The sequence below is a fragment of the Pogoniulus pusillus genome, chromosome 5 (assembly GCF_015220805.1).
Source record: "Pogoniulus pusillus isolate bPogPus1 chromosome 5, bPogPus1.pri, whole genome shotgun sequence".
NCBI lineage: Eukaryota > Metazoa > Chordata > Aves > Piciformes > Lybiidae > Pogoniulus > Pogoniulus pusillus.
In genome coordinates, this window is record NC_087268.1 from 13,026,572 (window position 1) to 13,053,291 (window position 26,720).

Genomic DNA, 26,720 nt, shown 5'->3' on the forward strand with positions numbered 1-26,720 from the left:
GGCTCTGGGAAGACCTTATAGCAGCTTTCCAGTACCTGAAGGGGGCCTAAAGGAAAGCTAGGGAAGGACTTTTTACAAGGGCTGGTTATGATAGGACAAGAGGGAATGGATTGAAGCTGGAAGAGCATAGGTTTAGACTGGATATTAGGAAGAAATTCTTTTCAGTGATGGTGATGAGACACTAGAACAGGTTGCCCAGGGAGGCTGTGGATGCCCCCTCCGTGGAAGTGTCCAGCTAGAATGTGTTCCTGTCCATGGCAAAAGGGTTGGAACTAGATATCTTTAGGGTCTTTTCCAATCAATCCCATTCTATGATCCCTCCTGCTCCCACTGCCTGCTGCCCTTCGCAAAGACAGGCCACCTTGCCAGTGCAGCTGGCTGTGGCTGTGGCTGGCACCTACATCCTGGCGAGTTTTCATCAGGTGCAGCAATAGGCCAAGAGGGCATTTTTCCCTCGGGAGTGGTGCAGAATTAGCTCTGTTGGTCAGTGTATAATTGGACACTCACACCTAACAGTATTCTTTCTGTTGGATTTTTATAGTTTTGTCTCTTGTTTTTTTTTTTTTTTTCCCACACGTGAAAAATAATCAGTCTTTAAATAAGTTTTTTATTTTAAAAGTGACCCTGGGAAAAAGTGATCTATAAAAAGAGAAAATCCTCGCCAGGGGGACACCACAGCAGCGAGCCCAAGCCGCAGATCGCCTGGTTGCAGGCTTGCCTTTTCTGCAGCTACTCAGAGGTTAACCAGGGTCTGTGAGCAAACAGCTTAAAGAAGGAGCTCGGCTTAGTGCCTGGCTGTCTCAGGCTGTCCATGGGACCGACAGCCTAATGCCCTTCCAGCAGCCCCTCCCTCCCAAAGACCATGCTAGGCAAACACAGCCAACCCTCGCCATCTCCCCACGCAGCGAGGAGCCCGCGGTGGGGGCGGACGGGACCGCGGCTGGGGCTCAGGAACATCCTAGAGAAGGGCGTTTGGCTTCGGACGGGCACAGAGCCATGTGTACATAAACCCCGGAGCTGCAGCCCGGGAGGGCTGTAAAGCACACCCACAGCTCGGCTCCCCGGCAGCGTGGCGAGGCGCTGCCGGCTGTCCCGGCCGCTCAGCCCCAGCCTACCCCAGCGTGGGACTGAGCTTCCCATGGGCTCCCGCACGCTGCTCATGCTGATGCTGCTTCCAGCAGGTGAGTATCACCTCCTTGTCCCTCTCCCTCCCCGTTCCTCCTCCTGTCCTAGCGCAGCCTGTCCCCTCGTCTGCTTTACCCTGCTTCCTGGCAGGCATCTCAGTGTGGTTTGGCCAGGTGAGAATGAAAAAAAAACCGTTTCTCGACTCTCTTCAACTCTGTAGTGAGAGCTGCCTGCCTGCTCTGCTTCCCTGGCAGATTGCAGAGCTGGGGCCGCATGAACGTGGGACATTTTCTTTTAGAACAGCTTTCTGCTACAAAGCTTTTGGTGTCTTTGTTCATCCATAGAATCATAGAAGGGTTGGAAGCAACCTTACAGATCATCTAGACACAACTTCCCTCCCCTGCCATGGACATTAGGAAAACTCCCTTACTGAAAGAGTGGTCAGGTATTGCAGTAAGTTGCCCAGGGAGGTGGTGGCCTCATGGTTCCTGGAGGTGCTTATACAAGTGTAGACATGGCACTCTGGGACGTGGTTTAATGGCTGCGGTGGCGTTAAGTCAGTGGTTGGACTCAATGATCTTAGAGGTCTTTCCTAACTGAAACAATTCTGTGATTCTGTGAAACGTCTGCTAACACAAAGCAGAGAGGCAACAGAACACTAAACTGGCAGCTGTGAGGTAATACCTTTTAAGATAACCCCAGAACCTTGCCTTAACTTACAGAGCAGGCTGCCCATTTAAGCAGGAAAAGCGCAGGTGCAGGTTGTTAGATCCACCTCTGCTCACCTCCCCTGTCGTCTGAAGTGCCCCATTTGTAGTTTAACTAATGACTGGACATGCTCCTATGGAGAGCTGCAGATTATATGCAGTCTGCTGTGGAGGCTCAGATTTTTTCAAGGCTTTCCCAGCTGTGTTGTCTTGGCTGCCCAGCACAGAAAAATGATTTCAGTTCCTGGTCAACTTATTAGCTGTGCACTTGAATATTGAAACGTACTTGCAGGGCCTGACCTCTCAGCTGCAGCAACCTGCTGTCGTGGGCTCAAACCACAGCCAGCTCTCAAAGAACAAAACAGGAACATCAGAGGCTGCCTGGATGCCTGCATTATTTCAAGCTCTTGCAGAGCACGCAGCCCTAAGCACGATAATTGAGTCTTTTGGACTCAGTTCCCTTTGGGACTTTCTCTCTGCTTCTATGAGCAGGTCTGCACTGTAATTACAGTTTCCTTGATCTTCAGAGATATCCCAAAAAAGAATAGCCTTTCTTCTTCTGGGTGAGGGGCAGTTACCTTATACAAGCCTCAGCTGTTTTCACCCAGCACTCAACAGACCAAATCCAGCAGTCCTGACTTAAGAGGTCAGCAAAAGACAGCTGAGAAAAAGGCAAGCTGCTTGTCAGGAGGCCTGAATGCCTACAAAGAAGTTTTTGTCTCTGTTTTGTTTTTCTTTCTCAAAAAGCATGACTTTTAACCCCAAATCCAGAGCAGCTCATTGCTTGTGATGTCCCCTAGGGTGCCTGAGAGCTGAGCCCCCAGAGCTCTGCTGTTTGGACAAGGGAAAGAGGCTGTCTCTTTAATTTTGAATAACACACGTCTAATGTGTTTTTAGTATGAAACCTGAACACTCAAGTAGTGTTTAGGTGAGCAGTGTGGTTGCTTTTTCAGGAATGTGCATTTAATCCCTGAGGAATGCCCTAGGAAGCATAAGGAGACTGTGAGAAGCCCTGCACTGGGACAGCCCAAGGTGCCAATTGCTGGGACAAAAATGGTGGAGGGCAGTTCTTGTACCTGTTGGGTGTTTGGGCTGTGGAGATGGAGCAAAGCCCTGCCTTGTCCTTCATGGGGAGAGACTCTCTCTGCCCTTACTGGGGTTTGCAGCAGGCTAGGAGGGCCTGCCAGCCTGGGAGATGTGGGGAGAGGCCCAAGCAAGGGGATTAGAGGCTTGGTTTTAAAAAGAAAGCAACCGTTTTAATAATAGTATTGAGTCCTTGGGTGGTTTAGGAGATTAATTAGTGTTTGCACAGCACTTTGAAGAGGTCAAGTGTGCTGAAACAGCCGGGGGCAGGTGGAAAGCAACTTTGGTGGTGGGTTCCTAGCTCCCAAGTATTACCTCCCCCACAGTGTTACCTCCCTCTCCATCCAAACATGCCACAAAATCCCTTTACTTCAGCAGGCTTTTCAGGGTGATGGTGTATGATTGGGATGAGAGGATCAGTTGGGCAGTAAGTCTGAGGGGTTTGATGCTACTGGTGAGTAGCTTTGCCACATGTGATAGAGCAGTGCAAAGAGCACTTGGTACTTCACAGTAAACCCAGGCAAGAAATAGTATCTGCTGCTACTGTTGGCATGAAAAGCATCAACCTTTGCAGCTGAGCATCACAGTGGTCATGGTATCAGGGGCAGGGTACACTTGGCTTCCTTAATTACTGCAAGGTAGAGTCTGGTGTCTAAAAAAAGTTGCTAATTAATACATGAGATCACAACACTCTCTGAAAGGCTTCTAACTGAAAAAAAACTTCAGACTGGATTTTTGAGCAGCTATTCACACACTTCAGCTGACACAGAGCTGCCTTTTCCACCACCACCCCCAAAATAATGCTGCCAACTTGATGTTACGACTTAAATGGAACGTGGTAAGAGAAGCAGGTGTAAGTGTTGCCAGCACTTCCCAAGGCGCAAAACAAAGCTGACACACATATATCTTGGCTAATGCACACACACCATCCTTGCCAAAGTATACCTCTAAGGCTTGGGCATTTGTAGCTATCCCTCTGTACTCCCTTGTCCAGGGAAGTGGTGGAGTCACCAGCTCCAGTGGTGTTTAAAACACAAATAGATGTGGCACTTTGGGATGTGGTTTAGTGGTCACAGAGGTGTTGGGTAGAAGATTGGACTTGATGATCTTAGAGGCCTTTTTCAACCTTAATGATGCTATGACTCCATGGAAATTAACAGCACTGCCAGCTTTTTGCTATTTGGAGAAGGGGTTGCTATATCCTGAATAGTAGGATGACTTTGGATAGTGTAAGAGCATCCTGGGAATCACAGACTTCTTTTTTTCCCCCTACAGAGTCCACATTAGATCTTCTTGAGGTGCTTGTCCTCTGCTGCTTCAAATCCCACTTAGGACCACAGTGAGTCTAGTAAGCTTTGCCAGGTTTGGGAGTTCTGGGGTGCAGTGAAGCCCAGCTGGCTCTGTGTGGTGCTGGCACAAGCCCTGCAAAGCTGAACAGCTCAGGTGTTCCCCAAGGATCAGTGCTGGGCCCAGTCCTGCTCAATATCTTTATTGATGATCTGGATGAGGGGGTTGGCTCATCATCAGTAAGTTTGCAGATGACACCAAGCTAGGAGCAGGTGTGGATCTGTTGGAAGGTAGGAGAGCCCTGCAGAGGGACCTTGAAAGGCTGAATGAGTGGGCAGAGGCCAATGGGGTGAGATTTAACAAGGCCAAGTGCAGGGTTCTGCACTTTGGCCTCAACAACCCCAAGCAGCGCTACAGGCTGGGGACAGAGTGGCTGGAAAGCAGCCAGGAGGAAAGGGACCTGGGGGTACTGGTAGATAGTAGCTGAACATGAGCCAGCAGTGTGCCCAGGTGGGCAGGAGAGCCAATGGCATCCTGGCCTGCATCAGGAACAGTGTGGCCAGTAGGACAAGGGAGGTTATTCTTCCCCTGTACTCAGCACTGCTCAGGCCACACCTTGAGTCCTGTGTCCAGTTCTGGGCCCCTCAATTCAACAGAGATGTTGAGGTGCTTGAAGGTGTCCAGAGAAGGGCGACAAAGCTGGTGAGGGGCCTGGAGCACAAATCCTATGAGGAGAGGCTGAGGGAGCTGGGGGTGTTTAGCCTGGAGAAGAGCAGGTTCAGGGGTGACCTCATTGCTGTCTACAACTACCTGAAGGGAGGTTGTAGCCAGGTGGGGGTTGATCTCTTCTGCCAGGCAAGCAGCAATAGAACAAGGGGACACAGTCTCAAGTTGTGCCAGGGGAGGTCTAGGCTGGATGTTAGGAGGAAGTTCTTCCCAGAGAGAGTGATTGGCATTGGAATGGGCTGCCCAGGGAGGTGGTGGAGGCACCGTCCCTGAAGGTGTTCAAGACAAGCCTGGCTGAGGCACTTAGTGCCATGGTCTAGTTGACTGGATAGGGCCGGGGGATAGATTGGACTGGATGATCTTGGTGGTCTCTTTCAACCTAGTTGATTCTATGATTCTGAGCAGACAGCTTGTATACTGCTATATCCAACTTCTGGTTATCCAAGCCCTCAGACAAGTTCCCTCTGGAGGCTGATTGTCAAGGCTGCTCCAAATCAACCAGTTAAACCCAACGAAAAACCCATGACTCTTAAGGACTTCAAGGAAACCACTGAAATCAGGCATGCTTAATCCTTGTGCGTAGCCATGTCCTGTCTTTGCAGTTTGGAAGGGTGCTCTGGGGAAGTCCCATTCACTGCATACCCGAGGAATCATCGAGTTGGCAGGAGCCATATCGTGTGGCACAGGACGGTCTCCCCTGGCGTACATTGGCTACGGATGCTACTGTGGACTGGGAGGACGAGGCTGGCCAAAAGATAAAACAGACTGGTAAGAAGAATTTTAACTACCTGACCAGAAACAGTGCACATCTCTCCACTCCTCTCTGTGTGTACTAGTGTGGCTCCACAGAATCAGTGCTGCCTTGTGGGTATATAAAAAGCACTGGAGAATTGTGAGTGAGGACACACGTATCACTTGGGGGTTGAATAATAACTTGGGGTTGTCTTCCCTCTCTACTCTGCCCTGGTGAGGCTTCATGGCTTGGATGGCAACACTCTGTGCTGGGTTAGGAACTGGCTGGAGGGCCGGACCCAGAGAGTGGTGGTGAATGGTGCCACATCCAGCTGGCAGCCAGTCACTAGTGGTGTCCCTCAGGGATCTGTGCTGGGCCCCATCCTCTTTAACATCTTCATAGATGATCTGGATGAGGGCATGGAGTCAGTCATCAGCAAGTTTGCAGATGACACCAAGCTGGGGGCAGATGTGACTGAGTTGGAAGGCAGAAGGGCTCTGCAGCGGGACCTTGACCGCCTGCACAGATGGGCAGAGTCCAATGGGATGGGGTTCAATAGCTCCAAGTGCAGGGTGCTGCACTTTGGCCACAACAACCCCATGCAGAGATACAGGCTGGGGTCGGAGTGGCTGGAGAGCAGCCAGACAGAGAGGGATCTGGGGGTGCTGATTGATACCCACCTGAACATGAGCCAGCAGTGTGCCCAGGTGGCCAAGAGAGCCAGTGGCATCCTGGCCTGCATCAGGCATGGTGTGGTCAGCAGGAGCAGGGAGGTCATTCTGCCCCTGTACTCTGCACTGGTTAGACCACACCTTGAGTACTGTGTCCAGTTCTGGGCCCCCCAGTTTAAAAGGGACGTTGAGATGCTTGAGCGTGTCCAGAGAAGGGCGACGAGGCTGGTGAGAGGCCTTGAGCACAGCCCTATGAGGAGAGGCTGAGGGAGCTGGGATTGGTTAGCCTGGAGAAGAGGAGGCTCAGGGGTGACCTCATTGCTGTCTACAACTACCTGAGGGGTGGTTGTGGCCAGGAGGAGGTTGCTCTCTTCTCTCAGGTGGCCAGCACCAGAACGAGAGGACACAGCCTCAGGCTGTGCCAGGGGAGATTTAGGCTGGAGGTGAGGAGAAAGTTCTTCACTGAGAGAGTCATTGGACACTGGAATGGGCTGCCCGGGGAGGTGGTGGAGTCGCCGTCCCTGGGGCTGTTCAAGGCAGGATTGGATGTGGCACTTGGTGCCATGGTCTAGCCTTGAGCTCTGTGGTAAAGGGTTGGACTTGATGATCTGTGAGGTCTCTTCCAACCCTGATGATACTATGATACTATGATCTGGAGTATTGTGTCCAGCTCTGGGATTCTCAGTTCAAGGAGGACAGGCAACTGCTTGAGAGGGTGCAGCAAAGGGCTACAAAGATGATTGAGGGACTAAAACTTTTTTCTTGTGAAGAGATGCTAAGGGACTTGGGGCTTTTCAGCCTGGAAAGGAGAATACTCAGGGGAGATTTAGCAATGCTTATAAATCCTTAAAGGATGGGTGTCAGGATGGGGCCAATATTTCTTCAGTGGTGCCCAGTGACAGGACAAGAGTTAATGGGCACGAAGTCTAACTTAGGAAGTTCTTTCTAAACACAAGGAAGAATTTGTTTACATTGAGGGTGGTGCAGCACTGGGACAGGCTGCCGAGTGAGGTTGTGAATTTCCATTTCTGGAGTCATTCAAAACTCACCTGGATGCCAGTCCTGTGCAACCTGCTCTGGGGTGAACCTGCTCTGTTGCAGGAGGCTTGGACTAGATGATCTCCAGAGGTCTTTTCCAACCCCTGTCATTCTGGGATTCTCTGAATCAGGGTTTAGGCACGTTCTGGATGAGACTGAAGTTCTTGGGACCTTGTACTATGTGTGGTGAAGGGTAAGGGAGAATCCAGGATATGATTTCCTGAAATAGATGCATGCTTATTCACAGACTTATCAAGCTACTTGGAGGGCTTTTCCACCCAGGACTTCAAAATGGCATCCACTGGAATATCACTGTTTACCCTCTGGGGAAAAAAAATCCAGGTTATTGCAAGGACCAATAAATCTGTTGCTCACCCTGAATTGAGGAAGACCAACAATAGGGGAGATCATGGTGTTATTTCCCTTCTCTTTGTTGGTGGGGAAGATGCTGTGCTTGTTGTTCACCTGGCAAAAAAGAAATTAGTCAGAGAGGTGATGCAATCAAAGGTTTCTTCCTTTTTCCTTTCCTTTTTTATTAGCATGCATATAAATCTTGGGCATGGTGGACTCCTCTGCACTCTTGAGCTCGTTATTTGCAGTCTTGTCTGGTTTGAAACGTTACAGACAGGGCACACAAGTCTATCTGTTTATCTACAGTACACAGGCCAGGTGTTACTTAAGAGCAGAGCTGATTTTAGTACAGGTGAAGGCAGTGTGGTCGCTGGGAATGAAGCTGAACTTTCCAGAATGCCCAGCTGTTGGACACAACACCAGACTTTCCTGAATTGGCAGGACAAAGAGAGAAAAAAAAGGGATGATACTAAGGTTTAAGGCCAGTTTCTCTGTGGCATAAGAGTGGGTGTGCCTTAAAACTAGTGGAGATGTCTTCATTAATGTAGTCACTTTCACTCCACAAACCTCTTTGTGTCCTTTGTTTATATCTATGAAAGATTACAGTGGCATCCTGGCCTGCATCAGGAAGAGTGTGGCCAGCAGGACAAGGGAGGTTATTCTGCCCCTGGACTCAGCACTGGTCAGGCCACACCTTGAGTGCTGTGTCCAGTTCTGGGCTCCTCAATTCAAGAGAGATGTTGAGGTGCTGGAACGTGTCCAGAGGAGGGCGATGAAGCTGGTGAGGGGCTTGGAGCTCAGCCCTGTGAGGAGAGGCTGAGGGAGCTGGGGGTGTGCAGCCTGGAGAAGAGCAGGCTCAGGGGTGACCTCATTGCTGTCTACAACTACCTGAAGGGAGGCTGTAGCCAGGTGGGGTTCGTCTCTTCTGCCAGGCAAGCAGCAACAGAACAGGGGGACACAGTCTCAAGTTGTGCTGGGGGAGGTCTAGGCTGGATGTTAGGAGGAAGTTTTTGCCAGAGAGAGTGATTGGCATTGGAATGGGCTGCCCAGGGAGGTGGTGGAGTCACCATCCCTGGAGGTGTTCAAGACAAGCCTGGCTGAGGCACTTAGTGCCATGGTCTAGTTGTTTGGATAGGGCTGGGGGATAGGTTGGACTGGAGGCATTGGAGATCCACCATGATCTTGGAGGTCTCTTCCAACCTGGTTGATTCTATGATCTACAAAGCAGTCAGTACAGGACTTAGAAGTAGTGAGCAGCTGCCTACAAAGTGTTGTAACTTTCAAATGCAGGGATTCTTTTAAATTTTCAGCAGTATCTCTTGACCTGCCTGTCATCACCTACAGAAGTGTCTAGATGTGTTTCCTTTATGGTTTGTTTTTTTTGGCTCTGTACCAGCTCTCACAACCAGGCCTCTAAAGTAAAACAGGACTTCTCTAATCTGGCATACTTCTTTCACCAAAAGGCTGAGTGGAGTCACCAAAGGGCTGTTCTCCACAGAGGTTGAGCGTGTCCCTCACCAAGTTTAGGTGACTCTGAGAGAGATGAGTGTTCAGCATTCCTGAAGAACAGAGGGAGAGAGTGAAATATGGCCACGTGCTCATCAGACAATGTTTCTGCTGGTGTTTGGTTTCAGTGGGATGTGGATTTTATCTTCATGTCAGCAAATGAGTTTCTGCAATTCAAAGTGCCTCAAAATACCAAATAGTTTGTCAAAATCATAGAATCATACAACAGTCTGGGTTGGAAGAGACCTCTGAAGGTCATCTAGTCCAACCCCCTCTGCGATCAGCAAGGGCATCCTCAACTAGACCAGGTTGCCCAGAGCCCTGTTGAGCATCGCCATGAATATCTCCAGGGATGGGGCCCCAACCACTTTCCTGGGCATCCTCTTCCAGTGTTTCAGTATCCTTATGGTAAAGAACTTCCTCCTAACACTCAATCTAAATCTACTCTTCTCTAGTTTGAAGCCATTTCCCCTAATCCTATCACTGCAGGCCTTTGTAAACAGTCTCTGTTCACCCTTCTCATAGGCCCCCTTTGGGTAGTGGAAGGTGATGATTAGGTCTCCCCAGAGCCTCCTCTTCTCCAGGCTGAACAACTGCATCTCCCTCAGCCTGTCCTCATTGCAGAGGTGCTCCAACCCCCTGATCATTTTTATGGCCCTCCTCTGGACCCCCTCCATCAGGTCAATGTCCTTCCTGTATTGAGGGCTCCAGAGCTGGATGCAGTACTGCAAGTGAGGTCTCACCATAAAAAAGTGGCAGAATCACCTCTCTGGATCTACTGGCAGTGCAACTTTTGATGCAGCCCAGGATGCAATTTGCCTTCTGGGATGAGTTTGATCTGTGATGTGTATTCATTATTATTCCTTAGCTGTAATGCTTGGCTGAAAACAAACAAACACCAAGAAATAAAAAGGTTTCTAGTTAGATTCTTAGCTATGAAGAATCAGCAATGCCCCACTAGATTTAGCCCTACAAACGCGCATTTTATGTTTCCTAGAGGAATCTGCTTTTCCATTCTAAAAAAGAAAGAAGCAGAGTTAGAAAAGTACTGGCCTTGAGTGACAAACACTGTTTGAAACTACTCACTCCCTTGAGCTCCTTGGTTTGTTACCCAGACCCTTACAAAAGGAGTAATTTTCTTGTGAGTCATTCAGTCAATTTGCCTAGACAGGTCTCAAGTGCCTCTAAGTACCTCTCCTACATGGGAGCACTGAGTGGGGAATGCTTTTATAACATTTATCCCACAGTCTGACTTCGATGTGGCATTGTCAGTAACTACCTTTCCCCTTTTGTTCCACTCTCACAGCCCCATCACTTCAAGACATGATGGCATCTGTTTCCTATAAGTCAATAGGATTTTCACTCCTTTCTTCTTCCCCTTTCTGTTCCTCCCAGATTGCTATAGAACCCATTTGTAAAGCAGTACCCAAAGGTGATCAAAATCTTCCTGAAAACACCCAAATGCCATAAAGGCAGGGTGCTATGTATGGTCATCTAAGTCCTGGCAAACTCATAGGGAAGAGTAAGGTTTTCCCTCAGTTGAGGAGTTAAAAGCAAAACAAAAGGACAGATTGCTGGGATCTGAGCAGGATTGAGCAGAACTGAGCAGAACTGAGCAGTCTGAAAAACAAGGAGAAGAGGCAGGGTAATTCCAAGGTCACTCTGATAAGAAGCACAGCTTCAGGGAAGTGGGCTTGGGGAGGCTAGCAGAGAAGCTGAGAAAGTTAGCTGCTCCCTGTAGCTGAGCTGTGCGAGGGGGCCCTGAAGGGGGGCAGGCTGGTCTGCCCTGGGAACAACTGAATGTTGCTGTTGGCGGAGCCTGTCAGGATTACTCACACATGTACCAAACCCACTATACAGGTACCACTCTTAGCTTCAATGAATGCATTGACCTTCTATGTATCATATTGGTATGAGCTCATGTCTTTCCGGTCACCCGCACGGCTTTGAGCAACCCAGCAACAGATAGTGGTGCCACACCTTGAGTACTGTGACCACTTCTGGGCTCCTCAATTCAACAGAGATGTTGAGGTACGGGAACGTGTCCAGAGAAGGGTGATGAAGCTGGTGAGAGGTCTGGAACACAGCCCTGTGAGCAGAAGCTGAGTGGGCTGGGGGTGTGCAGCCTGCAGAAGAGGAGGCTCAGGGCAGACCTCATTGCTGTCTATAACTACCTGAAGGGAGACTGTAGCCAGTTGGGGGTTGGCCTCTTCTGCCAGGCAACCAGCAAAAAAACAAGGGGACACAGTCTCAAGTTGTGTTGGGGGAGGTATAGGCTGGATGTTAGGAGGAAGTTCTTGACAGAGAGAGTGATTGGCATTGGAATGGGCTGCCCAGGGAGGTGGTAGAGTCTCCGTCCCTGGAGGTCTTCAAAAAAAGCCTGGCTGAGGCACTTAGTGTCATGGTCTGGTAGACTGGATAGGGCTGGGTGCTAGGTTGGAATGGATGATCATGGAGGTCTCTTCCAACCTGGGTGATTCTATGATTCTATGGTGGCTGTGCTTTTAAGATGACAACCACAGCGTGACAAATTGTTGCCTTAGCGGCATTTGCTCAGTGGCAGGCGTCTGGCCAACTGATCCCTGTGGGCCAGCTGGAGGTGTCTGTAGCCATCAGGGCTGTCTAGTAGTCCAGGTGTGATGACTAGGCTACTGACTAGGTGAAAGTTATTTGTTTTCCATACCTGTTGAGCAGTGCTCTGCCACAGTGCTGGCTGACTCTGTTTGTGCTGGTCTAACCCAGTGTTAACAGGTTACTAAAGATTTAATAACACACTCTGGAACAGGACATTTCCAGACAGGAGGGCACCATCTGAAGGTGTCAAAGGACAATAATATGTTTCCTTAGTCTTCATTCCTTGATAGTTCATTAAGTGCATTTGAAAGAGATGTTTGTAAAGTACAAGCCAAAGCCTTCTTGTTTTGAGCTCCTGTAAGCTACAAGTCACTTCTCTCTAGTTATGAGTATCATCAGGTGGAGATGGTCTAAGTAGAAGCAGAATTGTGCAGCAGATCCTGTGATCCTGAAAAATCTATGCAATTCCCCTGACTCTAGCAAGCCAGCAAAGGGGCAGCAAGTTCTCACCTCTCTAGCACATTTTTGGTTGTCCTTGCCTGATTTTCAGACCATCTTTCACTTCCTTCAAGATGTTCTTCTTCACTGTTTTCCTACCTCTTTTTCTGATCATTCTTGCTGGCTATCCATGGAGAGCAATTTCATTCCTTTGGCCCACAGATTCCCAGCTCCTTTGCCCATTTACCTTTTTGTTGTTCCTCCTCCCTCCCCAGTCCTCCATCACTGACACTGGCTTTACTGATCTGATATTGATTTGCTCTTCCGACCTCACAAGCCCTGCTATTTCTACAGCTGATATTCCATTCCAGCTCAGCCTGATTCCTGGCTCTGAACTGTGGCCTCTTGTGCTCTGTGTCCCATATTGGAGACACTCATGATGGGACTGCTCTGCCATCTGCCTTCTTGAGGATGGATGAGGCTATGCTGCAGCTTAAGGTATGGTAGCCAGGGTTCCTCCAGATGACACATGCATCTGTGATGGTTTGGGTGTACCCCACACACACACTTAGAAATACCCAACTAGACTCAGCTGGCTCTGGGATATAAATGAAGCTATTTATTTACAGCTAGCACAATATACAAGCAGATATTTACAGAATATACAGTTATAGACAGAAATATACAAGGTAAAAGGGAATACAGAAACACAACTCCCCTCCCAGAAACCTGAGTCCCCAGGAGGGGCTCTCAACCACCCCTGCACCTTCCCCCTGCCCCTCTCAACCTTACCCCAGTCCTAAAGAAGAATAGAGGTTCAGCCAAGAGGTTAAGAAGCAAAGGTGCATGGAAGGTGAGGTTAGGGACCTGCAGCTCAGCCAAAGCCCAGCCAGAGAGTGCAGCAAAAATGGCAAGTGTTATCTAATGTTTTTCTTTCTTGTTCCCATACATCTCAATGAGACTGTGAGGGGAGCAGACATCACCACTGTTTTCTTTTCACAGACTATGATCTAGTTCTTCTCACCAAAACATTCTACCCTGCTTCAAACTAGCACAGTATCTTAGTGCTGTAGTGTCATATCATATGGGACATTTCAGAGGAACTCAGAGAAAGCCAAGACATTCACTTTCCACAAGGCTGTGAATTCTTCTCTCCTTTGGCTTTTCAGGACAAACCTAGGAGATCCAGATGCTACTGGATCAACAAAGATGTGACCCACTACCTATTATTGCCATCATGGGGCAATGGTTTTAAACTAGAACTGAGTAGATTTAGACTGGACATTAGGAAGATGTTCTTTAGTATCACAGAATGTGAGGGGATTGAAGTGACCTTGAAAGATCATCTAGCCCAACCCTCCTGCCAGAGTAGGATCATCCTCCTGCCAGGTGCAGATGACACCAAGCTAGGAGCAGGTGTTGATCTGTTGGAAGGTAGGAGAGCCCTGCAGAGGGACCTGGACAGGCTGGATGGGTGGGCAGAGGCCAATGGGGTGAGATTTAACAAGGCCAAGTGCAGGGTTCTGCACTTCGGCCACAATAACCCCAAGCAGCTATAGGCTGGGGACTGAGTGGCTGGAGAGCAGCCAGGAGGAAAGGGACCTGGGGGTACTGATAGATAGTAAGCTGAAGATGAGCCAGCAGTGTGCCCAGGTGGCCAAGAGAGCCAATGGCATCCTGGCCTGCATCAGGAACAGTGTGGCCAGTAGGACAAGGGAGGTTATTCTTCCCCTGTACTCAGCACTGGTCAGGCCACACCTTGAGTACTGTGTCCAGTTCTGGGCCCCCCAATTCAAAAAAGATGTTGATGTGCTGGAACATGTCCAGAGAAGGGCAACAAAGCTGGTGAGGGGCCTGGAACACAAATCCTATGAGGAGAGGTTGAGGGAGCTGGGCCTGTTTAGCCTGGAGAAGAGGAGGCTCAGGGGTGATCTTATTACTGCCTACAACTACCTGAATGGGCATTGTAGCCAGGTGGGGGGTGGCCTCTTCTCCCAGGCAACCAGCAATAGAACAAGGGGACACAGTCTCAAGTTGTGCCAGGGTAGGTCTAGGCTGGATATTAGGAAGAAGTTCTTCCCAGAGAGAGTGATTGGCATTGGAATGGGCTGCCCAGGGAGGTGGTGGAGTCACCGTCCCTGGGGGTCTTCAAGAAAAGCCTGGCTGAGGCACTTAGTGCCATGGTCTAGTTGACTGGATAGGGCTGGGTGCTAGGTTGGACTCGATGATCTTGGAGGTCTCTTCCAACCTGGTTGATTCTATGATTCTATGATTCTATGATTCTATGATCTACACCAGATCACACTGGTTGCATCTGAACAGGTTTTGAGTATCTCCAGAAAACAAGACTCAACCCCCCTTGGGCAGCCTGTTCCAGTGTTCTGTCACCCTCACAGTGAAAAAAGTCATGTTTACAAGAAAATTCCTATGCCTCAACTTTCACTCATTGACCCTTGTCCTGTCATTGGGCATCGCCAAGAAGAGCCTGGCTCCATCCTGGCACTCACTTTTTACATGTTTATAAGCATTGATGAGGTCACCTCTCAGTCTCCTCCAAGCTAAAGAGCCCCAGCACCCTCAGTCTCTCCTCATAAGAGAGATATTCCACTCTCTTAATCATCTCTGTCACTCTGTGCTGGACTTTCTCAAGCAGTTACTTGTACTTCCTGAACTGAGGGGCCCAGAACTGGACACAAAATTCCAGATCTGGCCTTGCCAGGCAGAGTAAAGGGGGAGGAGAACTTCTCTTGACCTACTAGCCACAGCCCTTCTAACACAGGCCAGAGTGATGTTGGCCTTCTTGGCCACAAGAGCACATTGCCAGCTCATGATCAACCTCCTATCAACTGGGACCCTCACTTTTCCCCTTCACTGATCTCCAACAGGTCAGTCCCCAACCTATAGTGGCCCATGGGGTTGTTCTTTCCCAGGTGCAAGACTCTACACTTGCCCTTGTTGAATTTCATTACATTACTCCCTGCCCAACCCTCCAGCCTGTCCAAGCCTCACTGAATGGCAGCACAACCCTCCGGTGTGGCAGCCACTCCTGCCAGCTTTGTGTCATCAGCAAACTTACTGACAGTGCACTCTGTGCCCCCATCCAAGTCACTGATGAATATATTGAGCAAAAGTGGTTCCCAGTACTGACCCCTGAGGGACTCCTCCACTTCCAGGCCTCCACCTAGACTCCATCCCATTGACCACAACTCTCTGACTTCTTTCCTTCAACCAGTTCTCAATCCACCTCACTACCTGATCTTCCAGACCATACTGCCTCAGTTTAGCTGCAAGGTTGCTGTAGGAGACAGTGTCAAATGCTTTACTGACATCAAGATAAACCACATTCACTACTCTACCATCTTCTAGCCATCTGGTTATGCCCTCATCAGGTTGGTCAGGGTGGTGAGACACTGGAATGGCTTGCCCAGAGAAGTTGTGGATGCCTCATGCCTGCAGGTGTTCAAGGCCAGGCTGGATGAGGCTTTGAGCCACCTAGTCTAGTGGGGGACATGTCCCTGCCCGTGGCAGAGAAGGGTGGAACTAGATGATCTTTAAGGTCTCTTCCAACTCAAGCCATTCTATGATTCTGTGTTTGGTAGAACAGAGTAAGTTCTTCTCAATTACATCAGTTGCTGTGGCTCCTCAAGGGAAAACTTGATGTGTATAGCCCATAGAGCTTAGTCCTAAGGAGGACTGTGGCTTCTCAGGGGAAAGCTTGATGTGTATAACCCATAGAGCTTAGTTCTAAGGAGGACTGTGGCTTCTCAGGGGAAAGCTTGATGTGTATAACCCATAGAGCTTAGTCCTAAGGAGGACTGTGGCTTCTCAGGGGAAAACTTGATGTGTATAACCCATAGAGCTTAGTCCTAAGGAGGACTGTGGCTTCTCAGGGGAAAACTTGATGTGTATAACCCATAGAGCTTAGTCCTATTCTGAAGTCCTTTGAGGAGATGGCATGGAGGGATTTGCTAGCCTGCTACTGCTAGTTACATTAGGTTGCACAATGCCATGAACAGTCTCATCACACATGTTTCATCTTTGCAAGCTGAGTTAAAAAAAAACCCAATTCCATTTTCAGACTCATCTGTGGGATGAAATTGCTACTTCAGCTACTAAATTGGGAGCTCAGTCACAGGGAGAGCACACTGGACTAAATTCAGCCTGCATGTAATCACAGGCTTGGCAGGCTGAATTTGATTTGACAGGTTTGATTCTCTTGTCTCTTTCACATGATTCACTTGATCTTGTTCCAGACATTTTATTAGAATTTGTGTTAGTTGTAGATCTTCCTCTTTGCCTTTAAAAAATTGGTTGGTTATTGTTGTGGTTATTCCCTGGCCTTAATCACTTCACATAACTCACCAGCCCTCATGACCATAAGATCAGTTTCTAAAAAGAGTGAAATCCTCCTGCAGCAGAGGGTGATGAAGTTTGTGAGCTGAAGTTTTCCTTGGTTCTTGAGTAAGCTACTGGCAGATCCCAGTGGGTCTCCAGAGAAGCCCCACTTCCTGCCTAAGGCACCTTTATCCTTCTTGCTTGGATGTTTCCACTTTTCTAGACAGATAAAATGTTGGATCCCAGAGTGCATCACAGGCTGGTGCTGCCTTTTCAGATACACTGGCCTCTGGCCTTGAGAGTAGCTATCAAGGTATCACAGTATCACCAAGGTTGGAAGAGACCTCACAGATCATCAAGTCCAACCCTTTACCACAGAGCTCAAGGCCAGACCATGGCACCAAGTGCCACGTCCAATCCTGCCTTGAACAGCTCCAGGGACGGCGACTCCACCACCTCCCCGGGCAGCCCATTCCAGTGTCCAATGACTCTCTCAGTGAAGAACTTTCTCCTCACCTCCAGCCTAAATCTCCCCTGGTGCAGCCTGAGGCTGTGTCCTCTCGTTCTGGTGCTGGCCACCTGAGAGAAGAGAGCAACCTCCCCCTGGCTACAGCCCCCCCTCAGGTAGTTGTAGACAGCAATAAGGTCACCCCTGAGCCTCCTCCTCTCCAGGCTAAACAATCCCAGCTCCCTCAGCCCCTTCAGCTGGATTTGGGCACAGGGGGCAGCCATGCTCGCTTTCAGTCATCTCATCCAAGTCTTGAAGACATCCATCTCTAGGGCTCAAGAGCTTCCCTAAAAGCTGCTTACTCTTCATTTACACCTAAGATCACCCTCCATCAATGCTTCCCAATAAATAGAGTGATTTTTCTGTAGAGTCCCAGAGGTCTTACAGGAACAGCTTCTGGAAATGCAGGAGCTCACTTCTCTCTGATCTCACATCCTTGCATACAGATTCACAGATTGTATTAGGTTGGAAGGGACCCTCAAAGATATCTTGTGCAAATCCCCTGCAGTGAGCAGGGACACCTCTTACTAGATCAGGCTGTCCAGGGCCACATAGAGTTTCATCTTGAATGTCTGTGGTGACAGGTCCTCAACCACATCCCTGGGCAACCTGTTCCGGTATTTCACCACAGTTGTTGTAAAGAACTACTTCCTAATATCCAACTTAAATCTATCCTGCTCCAGTTTAAAACCATTGCCCCTCCTCCCACCCATATAAGCCCTTCCAGACAGTCCCCTGCCTTCCTGTAGGTCCCCTCCAGATACTGAAGTGTAGCTATAAGGTCACCCAGGAGTTTTCTCTTCTCCAGGCTGTACAGCCCAAATTCTCCTAGCCTGTCTTCATAGGAGAGATGCTCCAGCCCTCTGACCATCTTTGTGGCCCTCCTCTGGACCTTCTCCATCAAGTCCATGTTTCTCTTGCGTTGGGGTCCCCAGAGGTGGACACAGTACTCCAGGTCTTACCAGAGTAGAGTAGCAGAATCCCTTCTCAGCCTGCTGACCATGCTTCTTTTGATTCAGCCCAGGATGCAATTTGCCTTCTGGGTTGCAAGTGCTCGTTGTTGACTTGACCAGCCTTCATTACCCGGCAGAGAACCTCTTTAAGTGCTGAAAGTTTTCTCAGTGTATTTTCAGTCACTAGACCACCAGAATAGAGTTCAAATAGGGTCAAGTTTTTATACCTTCTGAAGCAATTGAGCATGGGAATTACCTCACTGACTAGTTTGTAAGCTGTCATCAGCTGAGGTAGCTACCCTCAGTCCCCTCTTTGGTCAGTGAAAAGCAATTCAACTTTCAAATGCAGTATTTTTCTCCTATAATATGGACTGTATCCCAGGCGTGCATAAAGGCAGCATAGATTCTTCAATGCAGATTCAGGGATCTGAAATTAGCTAGTGTGAATCCTGCCATTGATGATGATGAGTTTGTGGCCAGCTCTCAAACAGTGCATGGGCCAAAAGGCTCCTGACAGTTCTAGGTGATCTGAAGAGACGAAGCTGCTTTGAAGCTGAGGAAGGCAAAAAATACCCCAAGTCCAAATTCTGAGATAGGTTTAAGTCTAAGGCTGTGAGCGGTGGTCACAAACCTGATAGAATGCTTCAACTCTTTCAGTGAGTGGGATTACCACCTCCCCTTCTGAGGGCAAAAGCTCAGAGGAATAAGCACTGTGGTCACAGGAGCAGTGATGTCATTAATGAGCTGCTGAGCCATTTGAGCTTTCAGATTGATGCCAGGATGCGAGGTTTATCACCTGATGATTTACTGACAGGATGGGGCAAACACTAAGTGGTGCATGAGTGGAACATTCCTGGAGCACATGTAAACACCTCTGAGGAAAACCTGCAGGCTGCCTGAGTCCAAACTCTACCTTTTCTTCTCCCCCAGGTGCTGCCACAGGCATGACTGCTGCTATGATAAGGCAGAGAAGGAAGGCTGCAGCCCCAAGGCTCAGCGGTACCAATGGGAGTGCGAAGAGAACACAGTGCGGTGCGGTAAGGGGATGCTTACTTGTGCAGGGTGTCGTTCACTTCCTCCTCTCTAGTTGTTTAGGCAGACCTAAGAGCTCTGTGGGCCTCAGAGGTAGGTGTATGGTCAGGTGGTTTTAAAGGTGCTTTGGGCAATATCTATTCTCTTCTGAGCCCTCCTCCCATCCCTTGCCTGGATCACTAGACTTGCCAAGAGTCCCCACTTGGAGCTGGAAGGAAGGCTGGAGACCCAGCACCACCCTTCTTAGGTAACCTGAGTGCTCCTCAGGCTGAAGACCAGGGGTGGGGGAGCATGGAGCCAACAGGCCACCTCTGACAAGGATCAAAGAATGACAGAATCAAAGAATGCCATCTTGGAAGAGACCACAAGGATCATCTGTCCAACCTTTCTAGGCAATAGTATAGACTGAGTGAGACAGCCCTGGATGTAGCTGCCCCTCTAAAGGCTCTGCATCAACCTGCATTAGGCACTCCTGCTCCTTCCCAAAACCTTCCCAAAGCTCTGCTACAGTCTGTGTGTGACCACTTCTGCAGAGGTGGTCTACCCACACCAGTTTTGACTCTCCTTCCAGTGGGATTGTTCACTGTTTGACTTGTCATTGTGCACTGCTAGAGCTGAGCCAAGCTACTGCTCTTGTCTCTTTTAACATACAACAGATGACTAAAATTTGTAACTTCTAGTTCTAGGACTCCAAAAAGTCCCTGATGGTAAAATCCATTGTAGAACACTTCCAATAGTTTGAAAGAAGCATGGAACTATAGCATCAGAGAATGGGAGAGGTTGGAAGGGACCTCTGGAGGTCATCACGTCCAATTCTCTTGCCAAAGCAGATCACCTAGAGAAGGCCATATGGGAATGTGTCCAGGTGTGTCTTGAAAGTTTCTAGAGAAGGAGATTCCATACTCTTTCTGGGCAGCCTGTTCCAGTGCTCCAGCTACTTGTTTGAACATTAAAAGACTATTTCTACCTTATCAGAAAGCCATATTCTGCTGGTACAATCCTCAGCCTCTCCAAAGCTGAAAATCTGCCAGCAGACATGGCATCACAGAATTAACCAGTCTGGAACAGACCTTTGAGACTGAGTCCAACCTATCACCTAACCCTTCCAACTAACTAAACCATGGCACCAAGTGCCTCATCCAGCCTCCTTTTAAACACCTCCAGGGATGGTGACTCCACCACCTTCCCGGGCAGCCCATTCCAAAGGCCAATCACTCTTTCTGTGAAGAATTTCTTCTTAACATCCAGCCTAAACCTGCCCTGGTGTAGTTTGAGACTGTGTCCTCTTGTTCTGTCACTGATTGCCTGGGAGAAGAGACAAATCCCCACCTGGCTACAGCCTCTCTTCAGGTAGTTGTAGACAGCAATGAGGTCACCCCTGAGTCTCCTCTTCTCCAGGCTGCACACCCCCAGCTCCCTCAGCTTCTCACAGGGCTGTGTTCCAGCCCCCTTACCAGCCTTGTTGCCCTTCTCTGGACACTTTCAAGCACCTCAACATCTCTCTTAAATTGAGGGACCCAGAACTGGACACAGTACTCAAGGTGTGGCCTGACCAGTGCTCAGTATAGGGGCAGAATGACTTCCCTGGTCCTGTTGGCCACACTATTCCTGATACAGGCCAGGAGGCTATTGGCTGCCTTGGCCACCTGGGCACACTGCTGGCTCATGTTCAGTTGCCTGTTGTCCAGTACCCCCAGGTCCCTTTCTGCCTGGCTGCTCTCCAGCCGCTTTGTCCCCAGCCTGTAGAGCTGTGTGGGGTTGTGGACAAAGTGCATAGCCTGGAAGTTGGCTTTGTTAAAACTCATGGCATTGAACTGTGCCCATCTATCCAGCCTGTCCATGTCCCTCTGCAGAGCCCTCCTACCCTCCAGCAGGTAGACACACTCTCCCAACTTGGTGTCATCTGCAAACTTACTGATGCTAGACTCAATCTCCTCATCCAGATTATCAATAAAGATATTAAACAGGTCTGGGCCCAGCACTGATCCCTGGGGCACACCACTAGTGACAGCTGCCAACTGCATGTGGCACCATTCACCACCACTCTCTGGGCCCAGCCATCCAGCCAGTTCTTAACCCATTACAGAATGTGATGTCCAAGCCAAGGGCTGCCATCTCTGCTGGGAGTTTTCTATGGCAAACAGTGTCAAAGACCTTGCTGAAGTCCAGGTAGACTACATCCACAGACTTCCCTATGTCCACCAGGCAGGTCACTTGGTCATAAAAAAGGATCAGGTTGGTCAAACAGGACCTGTCCCTCCTAAATCTGTGCTGGCTGGGTCTGATCCCCTGGCCATCCTGTAGGTGTTCTGTGATTGCACTCAGGATGATCTGCTCCATTATCTTGCCTGGCACTGAGGTCAGGCTGACAGGTCTGTAATTTCCTGGGTCCTCCTTCTGACCTGTCTTGTGGATGGGCATCCCACTGGCCAGCTTCCAGTCTTCAGGGACCTCTCCAGTCAGCCAGGACTGTTGATAAATGATGGAGAGTGGCTTGGTGAGCTCATCTGCCAGCTCTCTCAGCATCCATCTGGTCCCACAGACTCGTGAGGATCGAAGAGGCTCAAGAGGCCCCTAACTGCTTCCTCCTGGAGTACAAGGGGGCTGTTCTGCCCCCTGACCCCACCTACCAGCTGAGGAGGCCAGCTGCCCTGAGGACAACTTGCCTTGCTACTGAAAATTGAGGCGAAGAAGGTGTTACGCACCTCTGCCGTTTCCTCACCTCTACTTACCACATTCCCTTCCTTGCCCAATACAGTGGAGGTTATCCCTGTCCCTCTTTTTGCCATTAATACATCTATAACAAGCATTTCTTATTATCATTCACAGCAGTGGCCCAGTCTAACTGGGCTTTTGCCTCGCTAATTTTCTTCCTATATGACCTAGCAACATCCTTACATTTTTCCTGAGTTCCCTCCCTCTCTTTCCAAAGGTGACATGCCCTCTTTTTTACCCTTAATTCCTTCACAAGGCCCTCACCCATCCAGGCTGGTCATCTTCCCCACCGGCTCTGCTTTCAGCACACTGGTACAGACTGTTCCTGTGCCTTCAAGATTTCTTTCCTGAAGTAGGTCCAACCTTCGTGGACCCTTCTGTTTTCAAGAGCTTTATTTCCAAGGTACCCTTCAAGTCAGTTCCTTGAATAAGCCAAAGTCTGCCCTCCAGAAGTCCAGTGTGGATGTTTTGTCGATGCCCTCCTAGCTTCACTGCAGGCATGCAGTGCACAGCACACATCTGGAGCACAGCACACCTGGGGCACAGCAAACCTAGGGCACAGCACACATGCAATTGCTCTTTTCCAAGAGCCAGAACAAACCATGAACTACAAAATGCCATCTAAGGAATACGTGGGTTTCATGTGTAACTGCTCTCCTTTCCACTTACACATATTGCCATAACTGAGAGAGAGTTTCTGCTAGCTTTTTTTGATTTTATATATATATAAATACCCAGTTTCTTCTTGCTGTGAAGGAACAATCCTAGTTCCAAATGTGAGATGCATCATCAAGTTTGTGAGACACAGGCAAAGTATGCCCCAGAAGACTGCACTGGGTTTCAATTGCTCCAATCTAACAAGCATTAGTTAAATAAATGTCATTAGTTCCTTAACCAGTGTCCAGGAAAGACCTGAGAAGCATCTATCAACTGTTCTCTAGGAGCCCTCAGCAGGCTTCACTTCCCTTACATTCCCCGTGGGGAGGAACAATAGAAATGTGTTCTGAAGGCAAGTTCCTTACTTTGGCTAGAGCACAGCAGGTTTTACTGAAGTGTGAAGGTATCATGTCAGAACCGATTCAAACCAAAAGAATGAAGAATTAAATTTTCAGGCATGCTTGCTGGGCCTTGGGCAATGATGTCCAGAAACATCAGGAGCAGAACTGCTTGCATTGTCATAGAACCAGAATTGTTTTGGTTGGAAAAGACCTCTAAGATCATTGAGTCCAACCCTCAACCTAAGATCACCAAGGCCACTAAACCTTGTCCCAAAGTGCCATGTCTCCCCATTTCTTAAGCATCTCCAGGGATGGTGACTCCACCACCTTCCTGGGCAGCCCATTCGCATGCCTGACCACCCTTACCACAAAGAAATTATTCCTAATATCCAACATGAACCTCTCCTGGCACAATTTCAGGCCATTTCCTTTCACTCTATCACCTGATACTAGGGAGGAGAGACTAACACCCACTTCACTACAACTTCCTTTCAAGTAATTGTAGAGAGAAATAAATGGCAACAGCGTGGCACTGTGCCACAGGCACAGGTATTGTCAAGTAAATTAAACAGAAACTCCCTTTATCTGGGACTTCTCCTTCTTTTGCTACTCTTTGGTGGTTTAGTTTGTGTAACAAAAAGAAAGCCAAAATATTTCCCAACCCATATTTTTCAGCCCAGCTATGCCATCACATATACGTGTTCCTCTGTGATCTGTGCTAGATAGTATTGTTGGAGTTGATGATCTCCTTGGGTCCCTTCCAACCCCTAACATCCTGTGATCTAGTTGTATGGGCAAATCCTATTCAATAAATACCTGAACTATAGAAAAGGCTGGAAGTTGTCAGGGCTGGTCAAAAAAATTTAATCTGCATTAACAAAAATGTCTGCCAAGCCAAACTCCTGTATTCACATTAGACTGAGAGTGGTTGGCACATCACAGGGAAAACTGTTGTGCCAGGAGAGGTTTGGGTTGTATATTAGGAACAATTTCTTCATGGTAAGGGTGGTCAGGCATGCGAATGGGCTGCTCAGAAAGGTGGTGGAGTCACCATCCCTGGAGGTGCTTAAGAAATGGGGAGACGTGGCACTTTGGGACATGGTTTAGTGGCCTTGGCGATCCTAGGTTAAGGGTTGGACTCAATGATCTTAGAAGTCTTTTGAGCATTGGAACAGGCTGCCCAGGGAGGTGGTGGAGTCACCATGCCTGGAGGGGTTTAAAAGATGTGTGGATGTGGTGCTTAGCACCACGGTTTAGTGGTAGAGGCTTAGGGGCTCTGGGATCTTGAGCTCTAGGTAAGTGGTTGGAATTGTGATCTGAGGTCTCTTCCAGCCTCAAGAGTTCCATGATTCTAACTGTGGTGGGTTGAGAAATTACCCTCCAAATAAAACTGCAATTGCCAGACTAGCTCAGAAGTTGGGAAGTAAGATAAAGCTATATTTTACAGCAAGCTAAATTTACAAGCATATATACAAGATATATTCACCTGTATTTACAGTTGGATACAATTCAGAAATAGTACAGAAATCCAGTCCTCTCCCCCAGACAAAGAACATCCAGAAGGGGCCAACATCACCTCCTTTACTCCTCCCCCCTGATAGAAAACCAGCAAGGCCTCACATGTTATCAGCAAAAAGTTTGCACATGGTCTGGAGGAGTCAAAGAGGCAAAGGAACAGTGACAGAGCCAGAGCCCAAGAGCCAAGAGAGCAAAATGGTTTATACATTGCCATTTTATCCCTCTTAGCAAACCAACCAATGGCAGAGACTTTATCATTATTATTCTTTCACTACAATTCTCTAATTTATTTACATTCTGCACTGAGCTTTTGGGAAAGTCCCAATTGCCCTGACTGGAATTTTCCAATAAGCCTTAAACTACTACACTGACTCAAGGAGAAAATCAGGCAGGATTGGTAACCAAGGAAAAAAAAGGACTTAGTGCAGAGTCCTCATTTATGGGACCCTTGCAACACTTTGTACTGGCAAATGTTGTGAATTCTCTTCAGAAAACTTTAAGAAGGATGAGTTCTTCTTACTTAGTGATCCTGCAAAGCCCAGCAAAATGTGGAATGATGCTTGTACTCTCTGCAGCTGGTTGTGGAGCAAAGTCCATATGCACTGGCATGAAGTCAGGCTTCAAGTTTTGCCCAGTAGAGGATATGGGGGATGTTAGATAATGTAGCAGCCTCAAATAAACAAGGCATTGTACCTTAAAGTAGTATTTGTTAAGCCCACAGCTGCATTTAAGTCACCTATAGGTGGGATGGGGTTCAGTAACCCCAAATTGCTTGTTTTCAATGTAGCCACCTGAACTTGGATATTCCTTATGGTCCTTACCTAGTTATACAGTCACATAATTGCATTATAAATAGTTCCATACATATGATTTTGAGCAGCTTTATTAGCTTCTGACTCATAAAAATCAAGCCTGCTGTGAAGCTCCTTTGCTCTTCTGCCATGGTCAGAGAGATCTAAGGGCAACTCATGCAGCACAAGTGAAGGATGCTCAGAGGGTGCTTCTGTGCCCTCAAGTTTCTGAATGTCCCTCCAGGAGACTCTTTCTTTCAAAGTATCATTTTTTTTTTCTTTTAAAATGGGTCTGATATACATAGGGAGGGAGCAGTTAAAAGGAAAGTTGACTGACTGAAGAAAAATGGAATAATTTATCTCAGGCTAAGCCAAAATGGTTTTCTTTTTAGTCTTTGGCCTCTGAACTAAATCCCCATTGTTCATGCAGCTCTAGAAGTGGGGAGTGCTCTGTGCTGGGCAGGTTGTTATAAGCATTGCTGATTTATGTTTAGCTGCTACTTTCTGATGCTCTCAGTCATGGTTAAGGTCAGACCTATTGACAGAGCAAGGTAGGAGAGGGTAAGATGCCTGCAACACAATGTGTTGGTCGTTCTCTCTTCCTGCTCCCACAGTCTCTGTTCCCTAAGAATTGTTCTGTTAAGGAATTGTTCCTCTTAAAATGCTGCTTGCCTTCTTTCAGTACAGAATCTCACCTTCTGCTCACATTTTGTTTTGCAGATAACCTGACAGACCGGTGTGAAAAAATGGTGTGCTTGTGTGACCAAGAAGCAGCCAAGTGCTGGGGAGCAGCCCCCTACAACCCACATTTCATCCTCTGGCCAGACTTTTTATGTGGACAGACTCATCCCACCTGCCACTTCAAATATGGGGGGCCAGAGTAGTCTTTTGAGGAGCTTTCTTCCAACCCTTTGAATCTGAAGGTTCTGGAATAAAGTTTTACCTCTTTACCAGAAGTAATAATGATGTGAGAAAAATTCTTCAAGCCCAGGGTTTATGGAGAGGGTAAACAGGGTAACATATTGGAACTCATTTAACTGTTGGAGAGAGTCCAGAGGAGGGCCATGAAGGTGATCAGAAAGCTGGAGCATTTCCTCTATGAGGACAGCCTAAATGAGTTGGGTCTGTTCAGCCTGGAGAAGAAAAGACCCTGAGGAGACCTTGTAGTAGTCTTCCAGTACCTGAAGATAGTCTAGAGGAAAGCTGGCAATGGACTTTTTACAAGGAGTTCTTGTAATAGGGGGAGGGGCAATGGCTTTAAGCTGGAAGAGGGTAGATTTAGATTGGACATGATGAAGAAATTCTTTACAGTGAGAATTGTGAGACACTGGAACAGGTTGCCCTGAGGAGCTGTGGATGCACCCTCCTTGGAAGCATTCCATGCCAGGCTGGACAGGGTCTTGCTAGCAACCTGGTCTCATGGAAGTTATCCCTGCCCATGGGAGCGTGATTGTATCTAGTTGATCTTTAATGTCCCTTCCAACCCAACCCATCTCATTCTATGATTCTACGTATACTACAGTAAAGATAAGATTCTGCTCTGATAGTGACCTTTGCAGAAACAGGTTTGGTGTGCAGTGCACATTACCCATCACCAAATGGCTTTTTTTGTTCTTTCACATTGCCTGGCC

The 26,720-nt window shown here is 48.3% G+C and overlaps 1 protein-coding gene across 1 annotated transcript; it reads left to right on the plus strand.

The window, feature by feature from the left end:
• The first annotated feature begins 773 nt into the window (after positions 1-773).
• On the plus strand, positions 774-26,045 carry LOC135175657 (phospholipase A2-like). The gene is made up of 4 exons (XM_064143994.1): positions 774-1,181; positions 5,531-5,696; positions 18,966-19,072; positions 25,810-26,045. The coding sequence occupies exons 1-4, from the start codon at positions 1,139-1,141 to the stop codon at positions 25,971-25,973; spliced, it is 480 nt and encodes a 159-aa protein (XP_064000064.1). The 5' UTR covers positions 774-1,138; the 3' UTR covers positions 25,974-26,045.
• The last annotated feature ends 675 nt before the right edge of the window (positions 26,046-26,720 follow it).

What these genes read in the sequence shown, in the direction of transcription:
- LOC135175657 (XM_064143994.1), top strand. Translation starts at nt 1,139, where the DNA reads ATGGGCTCCCGCACGCTGCTCATGCTGATGCTGCTTCCAGCAG. An exon ending in CCAAAAGATAAAACAGACTG is followed by an intron (nt 5,697 to 18,965) that starts GTAAGAAGAATT and finishes CTTCTCCCCCAG; the next exon opens with GTGCTGCCACAGGCATGACT. An exon ending in AGAGAACACAGTGCGGTGCG is followed by an intron (nt 19,073 to 25,809) that starts GTAAGGGGATGC and finishes TTTGTTTTGCAG; the next exon opens with ATAACCTGACAGACCGGTGT.